The sequence below is a fragment of the Spinacia oleracea genome, chromosome 4 (assembly GCF_020520425.1).
Source record: "Spinacia oleracea cultivar Varoflay chromosome 4, BTI_SOV_V1, whole genome shotgun sequence".
Lineage (NCBI taxonomy): Eukaryota > Viridiplantae > Streptophyta > Magnoliopsida > Caryophyllales > Amaranthaceae > Spinacia > Spinacia oleracea.
Genome location: NC_079490.1, coordinates 1,542,972 through 1,553,187, shown reverse-complemented (window position 1 = coordinate 1,553,187; position 10,216 = coordinate 1,542,972). Strand labels below are relative to the sequence as shown.

The 10,216-nt window shown below is 37.1% G+C and overlaps 1 protein-coding gene across 1 annotated transcript; it reads right to left on the bottom strand.

The window, feature by feature from the left end:
* Positions 1 to 96: 96 nt before the first annotated feature.
* Positions 97 to 4,883, bottom strand: LOC110801757 (ADP,ATP carrier protein 1, mitochondrial). Its single transcript, XM_022007175.2, has 4 exons — positions 4,726 to 4,883; positions 2,785 to 3,275; positions 1,760 to 2,134; positions 97 to 757 (listed from the first exon to the last, which is right to left on the bottom strand). Exons 2-4 carry the CDS (start codon positions 3,256 to 3,258, stop codon positions 461 to 463), a joined length of 1,146 nt encoding a protein of 381 aa, XP_021862867.1. The 5' UTR covers positions 3,259 to 3,275; positions 4,726 to 4,883; the 3' UTR covers positions 97 to 460.
* Between the last annotated feature and the right edge of the window lie 5,333 nt (positions 4,884 to 10,216).

Here is a 10,216-nt window from a genome sequence, read left to right as displayed (position 1 = left end):
AAAGCTCAACCAAACTGAGAACTTCAATGGCTTAAAATAAACCAAGTCATAACCTGCATACTGAAATAATTGAACATAAAGTAGAAAACCAGACAATTAACAAAAAAAATGCCCTTCCTTTCCATTTCAATGGTAGGTGGTACTGATATTCCGATTAAAACAAAAATTCACCTCATATAACTAATCAATAAAACTCATGAAGAGCATCAAATTACAGCCATGCTCCAAAGAACAAATATCCTTTTAATTTAATCCGAGCAAGAATTCTCAGGGAAAACTGCGGGGTTAGTCCCTCTAAATAAAGTCTTCAAAACCCTACATTATTATTCAATCAAACTGTTTTTTTAAAAGTATAATAAAACCGAGTTTGAGCCCGCCACAAATTCCAAACCCCCAAAAAATTTTCATCACCATCTTCCCCCCCAAAGTTGCAGGGCTTTTTAGTAATTTAATAATAAACTTAAGCACCACCTGAACCGTACTTCTTTCCGAAGACGAGGACCTGAAGTTTGTCGTAACCAGCCAACACACCAGCACCAGCAACGGCACGGAGAATATTGGCACCGGCACCCTTGAATAGAGACTTGGGGCCCTCGTTCTTGACAATCTGCTTGAAACAGTCGAGTGAGCCCTTGTACTTGACGGCCTCACCGGAGGTCATCATCATTCTTCTTCGGACGGTGTCAATGGGGTATGAAGCGAGACCGGCTCCGTTGGTGATGAGCCATCCGAGAGCGAAACTAGCGAAGAAACTGTCCTGTAATCACCGGAAAAATATGTAGGATGTAAGTTGTTTGTATATTCAGATATTAACATACATCAAAGGACAGCATATAAGAAGAGATTGGTATAAAGCTCTTTTCATAAACACTTAATCAAGGATCCATTGTCCGTCAAACATCAACTAACAGCGTATAAAAAGATTGGCACATTGTAACAAAAAACCAAAAGGGTGGTGCTTGGACTGAATTGTATCAAGAACCAAGGGAACACATGTCAATTGACGTTCAGGCAAGGGGATGACTTAGGCTCCGTTTGGTTTGATGTAAAACATTTCCAGTGTTGAATGATTTTCAATGGACATTATTTTTCAAAGGAATACACAATTCCAAACAGATTTTTCTTAGTTTGGTTCCTTAAAAGAAGATGGAAAAGATTGTGGGGGAAGAAGAGAGAGAGGTGAGGAGGATAGGTGGAAAAGTGATTTCCCTCTCTTTCAAACGGAAAAGCTTTTCCCACCTTTGCGGGAGTCATGGAAAATTGTTTTTTATCCCTTGTCAAAACAAAACAAGGTAAAATAAATTTAAATGGGAAACATTGTTTTCCATGAAAACATTTTACACCCTACAAAACAAAGTCTTAGTGGTGTTGTGAAAGAGAGGTGGAAAACATAATATTTATCATACCATTACTTCAGAAACCCAACCAAACGAGGCCTTAATCGTGAAGAGGGGTGGAAAACATAATATTTCTAATATCATTACTTTGGAAAATACATTCTACTCTATTCATGCATTAATGTTCCTTAGTCTCGTATTAGTCTGTTACGATTTATCTTCTTAACAAAATACATAATATGCAAGCATGGGAAGACGTGAGAACAGGTCAAATCAGCAAATAAGTACAAAAAGAATGATATAATCTGTAGCAGTCCAACAGAACTATTCTACCTGTAGTAATACTCTGAAACAGTGAAACACAAAACTAGGCCCAATAAAGCAAAAGGAGTTGCAAAAACAAAATTATATAAATAACTAACCTCCAACTTTCCGGTCAAAAGAACGGGCTTCACTGAATCGTAAAGACCAAAGTACAACCCACGGTAGACAATGATACCAACACAAGAGATGTTAAACCCACGGTAAAGACCGGCAAGCCCATCTGAGGCCCATGTCTTACGGTAAACATCAACAAGACCGTTGAATTGCCTGTCACCTCCTCCCTTCTTGGCAGATTTTGAGTCGTTAGCAAGACGGGTACGGGCGTAATCCAAGGAGTAGACAAAGAACAAGGAAGAGGCACCAGCAGCACCACCAGATCCCAAGTTACCGGCAAACCACTTCCAGTAACCATCCTTGTCCTTCTTGAAGTTGAACATTCTTTTGAAGTAATCCTTGAAGGCAAAGTTCAAGGCCTGTAAAAGAAAAGGTTAACACTGTTAAGATCACTGAAAACAGGGAAATGTATGAATAACTAAGGAGATAAAACTAAGAAAAACTTGTGTTCTTGTGATGATAATGCACCATTTACTTGTTGGGATCCAACATATGGTGATTAAGCTTAATTTTAGTGATTATTTTTTGCAAAACATTATAATTCTTTTGTGGAAAGGAAGAAAATACCAAAAAATCACAAAACATGAATCTAATAAGATGGACATTGTTTTTTCTTGTATATTTTTACTCTATTTCTTATTTTGTGTCATAATTAACAATTTTACTACTTTTAGCTCTTAATTTCATTTACTAAAATAACATAAAAATAGATCACTGAAAACAGGAAAATATATGAATAACTGAGCAGACAAAACTAAGGTTAAGACTTTTATTTACCTGAATGGGAAAAATAGGGAGGAAATCCAAAAACTCAAACAACATGGACATTGTTGTAGTCTTTGTATATATTTACTCTATTTCTAATTCTGTGCCATGATTTAGTTTAATTAACAATTTTACTACTTTTAGCTCTTAATTTCATTTACTAAAATAGTATAAAAATAGATCACTGAAAATAGGAAAATGAATAACTAAGCAGAACAAACCAAGGGTTAAGACTTTTAATCACCTGAGTGGGGAAATAACGGATGACATTGGCAGTGTTTCCTCTCCACAAAGCGATCATACCCTCATCCTTCATTGTTCTGGTGAAACAGTCACCAACACCCTTGTAGGGTTCAGATAGACGACCAGCCTTAAGCATCTCATCTTGGTTCTGGATCAACAGCTTAACACGCTCAATTGGGGCAGCAGCGGTCTTGGAGACGGCAGCTGAAACTCCTCCCATGAGAAAATCAATGGCGAAAGCAGCGGGCCCTTTCTCAGCAGGAGCGTATGCAACAACGGGTGATGAAGCCATGTTGGAAACGAAAGAAAGATCTTGGGTTGCTGGGTATTGGAAAGCGGCATTGGAGTAGTTTCCATAGGCGAACCTCCTTTGTACCAAGGCTGAGTTCTGGGACCCGCAGAAACGAGACTGAGTGATCTGGGATAGACCACTAGCCTTCTGCATAACTGAGGGTTGGTTGTTCATCTCAGCCATTACGTTCAATTTGTATCCTGTAGAACACAATATAAGCACATTAAGCTCAGAACATATACCCAGGAAAAAGGAACATCACAATACATTCCAAGGCAAAGGAAAGTTGAGTAGAGAGGGTAAATAAATCAACATTTTTAAACATATTTCAGCCATTATGTTTAATTTGGATCCTGAGAACACAATATAAAACATTAAGCTCAGAATATTGTGCCATAAAACAGAGCAAAAAATATGTCACAACACAATTAAGGCAAAGGAAAGATGAGCAGGAAGCGTACACAAACAAACATTATTGAACATATTCAGTAGTCTGTACACAAATTAATTGCAAAACTATCATAGATCAAGTTATCATCAAATGTTAACTGGATCTTCACAACTTTTAATGAATGGGAAAACAAAATAAGCTTACTTCTCAATTCACAATCCAAGCAAGTAATGCTAATATGCAAAGTGCCAACATCAACACATAAGCAAACCTATCATTGTAGGGAACCCCAACACAAAACATATTCATGTGAATTGGCTCAATCTATGTTACTCAAAAACACTTCATTCATCATAATTACAAGCTCAATCTATGTTATTCTGTCATACATTCATATTCATCCAAATTATTAGCACAATCTATTGATCAAAAGTATCCGACTTGGGTATTAGTCACTCAGACATTGTTAAAATACTTTTTACACTATATTTTCAACTAAAATCGTGCTAATCTAACCTAAAATGTTTAGATCCTGACAATTCAAGCTGAATCTATGTAACGTTGCAGACAATTAAATAGCAATTCGATATATATCTTATAATTACAGAAACATTTCACCAAATAATTCCTAGCACTTGATTCATTAACCTCGGAAATTTAATCTCAACCCTAATCGGAAAAATCATCAGTAAAATCTGAAAACAAAACAGCTGAAACAGATTTAAAATCACAATCAAATAACTCTAACGTGCAAAGCGCAACACAATCCAATCACAAAGCTTTAAACTTTAACAGTACAGATGCAAACAGCCAACAACAAGTTTAACGCAACAGATCTACAATTTAAATGCGATTAACTCATGATCCAATCAAATCAGCAACAATAACACACAGGAATACAAACTTCAAACAGATCCAGCTAAACAACATGATAATCAACAAAAAGTAAGTCAGATCTAGAGATCTAACAAGTGAAAACGCAAAACTAAATTCGATCCAAAATTTCAAACAAAAATTCATTAACAGATCCAAAAATCAAATCAAAAAACCTAAAATTGAGAAGTGAGCATGAAATCTGACACAAATCAAAAAAATCACATCAATATCAAATCAAAAAACCTAAATTGAAAAAGAAACGAACATGAAATCTTACGCAAAAATGAAAATGCGAAATGAGATTCAAACTTTAATTTTGTCGACGAATCGTCAAATGTACAAAAAGAACATGTATATAAGAGAGAGAAAGAGGAGAGAGAAACCTGCAAACGGCTTCCGCTGCTGGACGGAAGAGAGAGAAAGCAGGAGAACGAAATGTGGTTGCGAGGGTTTGGGAGAGAAAGGGTTGGAGCAATAGAAGTAAAACTCCTTTATAAAGGGTTTATTCTAGTGAGAGATATTTATAATAGGCCCGATTAGAAGTGTTTGTGTGTTGTAAACCCTATTAAACTTTAGGGTGTTACCTAGGGCCGGGTAAATTGATCGTTTGGATCGGTATCGGATCGGTTATTGACATTTTCGGTTACTGATTATAGAGCTGGTAAACGTGTCGTGTCGAATATAAACGGGTTGGAAAAGTCTCAATACTAACCCGACCCATTTAATAAATGTGTTGTGTCGTGTTGACTCATTTAACTAATCGTGTCATAATCTCTTGACACAAACCCGTTTCTTTCGTGTCCGGTTCGTGTCGTGTTGTCGTGTTTGTTCGATAAAGTTAGACTTTATTATAAGGTTTGTAACCGAATACATTAATTTTTTGGTTGATTTTTCTTAATCGGTTTAAGTCGTGTCAGTTTCGTGTTAATAATCTCAAAACTAACTTGACCCATTTAATTAAATGTGTCGTGTTGACCCGTTTAATTAAATAGTCGTAAACCTTGACACTAACCCCCTGTTTTCGTGTCCGGTTCGTGTCGTGTTATCGTGTCGTGTCAGATGTTGCCAGCTCTAACTGATCAGGTATGAGTTCGAGTGGGGCCCATTTGGTTTATGTATGGTAGGATCGGGTAATATTCAGGTTAAGATACGAGTCAATTTTGTCTAGGTCCTATTGGGTCAGGTCATGTCACGTTTTTCGAGGTTATATCTTGTTTTTGGGGTTAGAGCATGTGACGATGTAGTAAACTAGCTAATATTTGGGGTTGGACGTTACAGGTCAATTCAATTCGGTAATTTCATTTCGTGTGTCGATTCGGCTTGATAATTTGGTTCTGGTGAGTCTGGTTATTAAGTAATATCGATTCAAGTCAATTTCAGAACTGTTTCCATTTCAGTCATAATCGTTTTCGGATACCGGTTTACTTCGGGTCGTCGTTTCGTGTCAAAACTGGGTATCACAACGGATTAATTGATTTGAATAACCGAAGTCGAGTCAATTTTACCAGTTCTAGTGTTACCTATCTTTTGCACCGTCCGATCTTTGACCAACGGTGGATTAGGCCTAAAAAATGGGAAATGAGAATTAGTCCATGTGATTAATTCTTTGGTTTTATGTGGAAGTAGTTTGGTTAGTGTTTTATTTGATGTTGATGTTAATGACGTGGAATTAAATTAATATCATTTTAATATTTGAAAAATGGAAAATGTTTTTTTTTTGTTTTTAATTAGTGGCTAGTTGACGACCTTTATTTGAGGATGGGTGGTCGAAATTGGACGGCGGCCAATTTACAGGAAAGATGGCTTTGGGCCCTAAATTGAATGGAAAAGGCAAATAATTTCCACACAATGAAATTTTCAATTTGTTTTAATTAAAAAAAAGGGAAAAAAAGATTGACCTACCAAATTTGAGAATCGTATATGTAAAAGTTGTGCTTAAAATTTACGGTTTGGGCCCATCAAAATATAATTATGAAATTTGGCTTTTTTTAACCATGAATCAAATTAATCTAAAGTAATATTCCACCTAGTTTCCAAGGAAATAGGGTCGACTCAATAAGAACCAATCTTTTTCATTTGCCAAATAAATGTCCATTTAAAACTTATTTTCCATTATGTGTCTAAACATAACTTATTTACCAAACTAACGTCCATGTAGGATCGGAGCTAAGTTCGTTTCTAGACAAAAGTCGATATCTCAGTTAACGATTATACCCGCAAAACCACTATCTCCAGCTAGTGATTTTGGTCAGAAAACACTGCTACACATGGTAGTTATTTTTGTCCTAAAACCGCTATCTTAATAAAACCGCTCTTATATAGGGTTGTTCTAGTAAAACTGTTGTTTGTCTCATAAAACCGCTATGTTGACGGGAAACTCATCTTAAAATCAAACTCCATCAAATACCAAATGTTTGAGAGTGATTCAAGCGTAGACCTGTGTAGTTGAACTGACTAATATAACATGCTAATATAAGTGTTGGTTCAGTATATGATACATACATGTGGTCTAATTAAAACTTTTTTGAGGGGGATTGGTCTAATTAAAACTTAATTCAATGATAAATTGTGTGATTATTATGGTCGAGTTGACAATTATTTTGTTATTGTATGCTTGTGTGTGCATTATGTGACATGTGCATGGGCCATGCCAAATTGCCCAACATAATGCAACATGTGCAAGTGTGCAACTTCTATTGACATTGCCCATCATTCATCTTGCTCAATCCAATGTTGGAGATTGAAATTATTTCATCCATAATTTTGGACTCCGAGTTTCAAAATTTGTTTGGGTGAGATCTAGGAGTTTAATAAAATGGGAGTACCATTTAAAAAATCATTAAACCACCGTTTTTAGTTGGCTAGTTCCTTATATCTTGATGTATAATAAATATTGAACGTCCTAATAGAATATTGAGTAGTTATCGTTGATACTATTGCTCTTTGTGGCTATGGTTACTAAACCAAAAACTAATTGGTCAAAACTTAAGCTAGAAATCGGTAGCGAGTTCACTTTCTTCGTAATGATGCAACATATTCAAGCCACTTGGGGCGCGAGGGAGGTTGGTAATAGACGGGTTGCTCGTATGCTCTCACTAGATTAGGTCCCCTACACATTCACCGTTGCCAAAGTCAGGTTATTCCTCCTCCATGTACATAAAGATGGCACTGGACTGGGCCGGCCGAGGCACAACAGGGGCACAAAAAAAGCACGGTTCGACACGAGCACGTAGTTATGGGCCATGAGTCGGGCATAAGTCACATTTTTTGAAAACACACACTAAATTGAGTATATTTAGGCCCAGACATAACGACCCGACCCGACCCGAGGTCTCATGTGTCTGAGCAACATTTTTGTAATTTTCATCCCGACAAGTTACAAGTGGGCTATGGTGTGGGCCGGGCCAAGGCCCACAACCCGAAGCTCAGCCCGACACGACCCATAACCATCTTTACATAGTACAGCCGAGGTCCGAAAAATGTTGCTACTTTAACAGGTTTAAGTTTCTAGACTTGCTTAATTACCTTCACCTTCTTCTTAAGACAGCTGAAACTTTTCTGCACGTTTATAATTTCTTAGCTCTTCAACAAAGTTCAGAATACTTTTCTTCAGGGTTAGCTTATGAACGGGGGAAACCAGGAAACTTCCTGTTATAAGAAAATCTTTGACAACAGACATATAAATTCAATATCAACCATAACTTTCTTTATCAATGATCTATTGAAGCAAAGGAAAATTGAAATCCAGGTTATACTGTTTGACATAAACATCGAAAATTAAGCTAGTTTCAGAATAATCACAAATATCTGTTTTCCTACAGAAACTGTCAAGTAGAGTTTTCAAAATCTGACCTGACAAGAATCAAAACAAGGTTTGTACTTGTATATGCTTTTCAAACGAGAATTTCTCATTCCAAAAACCAGAAATATGCCCCCGGAAAAAAAAAAAAAAAAAAAAACTAGTATATGGCTATATGTTAGACCTGATCAAATTGCGGGCCGGGACTTAAATATTATGCCCACAAGGTCAGGCCGGGCCAAACTTTAGGCTGAAAATTTCTGTCCAAAGCCCAATATTCAGCCCGTAATAGCGGGCTTTCTGGCTGGCAAAATTTATAAGTTGCCCAAAACCCACCCAAAAAATGTAAGAATCGTGCCGTGCCGGAATAACGGGCCTAAAATTTATGCCCCAAAACAGCTATTTTTGGGCCGGGCTCATGATGATCACGTCTCGAGAATTTCTCATTGCAAAAACCAAAAACATGCCAAGAAAAGACTAGTAAAAATTGAACGACTCGACCCTAAACCAGAACTTACACCCCTGTTGACTTTGACATGTTGATTTGGAAACAAGATCAATCTACCAAATGCTGAATTAACTCTACCCGCCAATTCTTCATTAGAAAAAGATGTAAAGATTAGAAATTTGTTGAATCAGGCTCCATCTCCATGTAAGCCCTGCATGAGTATTGAAAGCCAGAATTCCAATAGAATATGCTGAGAAATAGCAGCAACAGTGAAGGAGTCAAAACAAATGCCCTTTTGGATTTCTACTTGTGGAGTTGTGGTATCTGGCTAGGGGTGGCAATCCGGGTCAATGGGCCAAGTTCTGGTTTGGTTTCGGATTGATTTCGGGTTGTGTCAAAAAATATCAGAAGTATTGTACTCCGTAAAACTTAAAATTTCTACAAAATATGATAAATGGGTCAAATCGGATCGATTTCATGTTATTCGGGTTCGGTTCAGGTTGGGTACGGGTTTTTCTCAGTAACTTTAGGTCGGGTTAACGGGCCGGGTCAGGGATTGCCAGCCCTAGTTGTGGCAATATCGACATTTTCCCCCCGTTGCCTAGATGTTGAGCAATCATACAGACTCGCAAAACAATGTAAAGAAGACCAAGACACAGTTTCAAAATGCATACGGTCACTCACACATTTGAGCTGCGAAATAAGGATGCCATTCGTAAATCTTTCTACCTAAATCCATTTCCAGGTTTAGGAAATCAGATCATTAGAAAGCAACCTGCCTTTACTAATCAAAACAAGATAATACACACTGAGAAATACTGAAGACATAAGAAGACAGAACACATAAAATGGTTCATCAGCTACATGCAGTCAATGAAAGAATTAAGAGACATGAAGATACAGAAGCCAAAGAAAGCGGCACAACATCACCAAAATGCTCAAGTTTAGTTCGTGCAATTAGATCATGTTTAACCAATTGCTTGTTGGTTCAGTGGTGATTGGGGCTGAACTTGGTAGGGAGAACTCGTGTTCGATCCCCCGCAACAACAATTGGGAGGGGACTAGAACCTATCCACCCAGAACTCGCCCCGAATCCGGATTAGCCCTAAGGGTGAACCGGGTGCTAACACCAAAAAAAAAGATCATGTTTACAGTTTACTTATGTCATCAAGTCAGTAGAAATCATTCCACCTTAATGTAAGTTTGGAAAATGTGAAGCCTCAAATTTCTGTTAGATCCTCAATTTCTACAATACCATTAATACTGATCCCTCTTATAAGGGTGTGTGTATTTCTTTTTATCAAACATAAAATGATTGCTACAGTAGCGAATAACTTCCTTTCGGAAATATGCTTACTCATGCACCCTTGCACTAAATTTTCAAACTGTAATTTCCTATCTGAACACACGAAACAACATACTCGGCATTGCTATAAAGATAAATTAAGAACAGTTCTTGACAACACAAACACATACACAGATGAGATTTGTGAAGTTAAAGTGAAGCACCTTAATCAGCCACAAAAAAAAAAGAAAATTCTTAGCAACATGATACAATAATATTTCCAACCAGCTAACCAAGACCCTTCTATGGTAAACGAAGATACATTATTAAGAATACTATTAC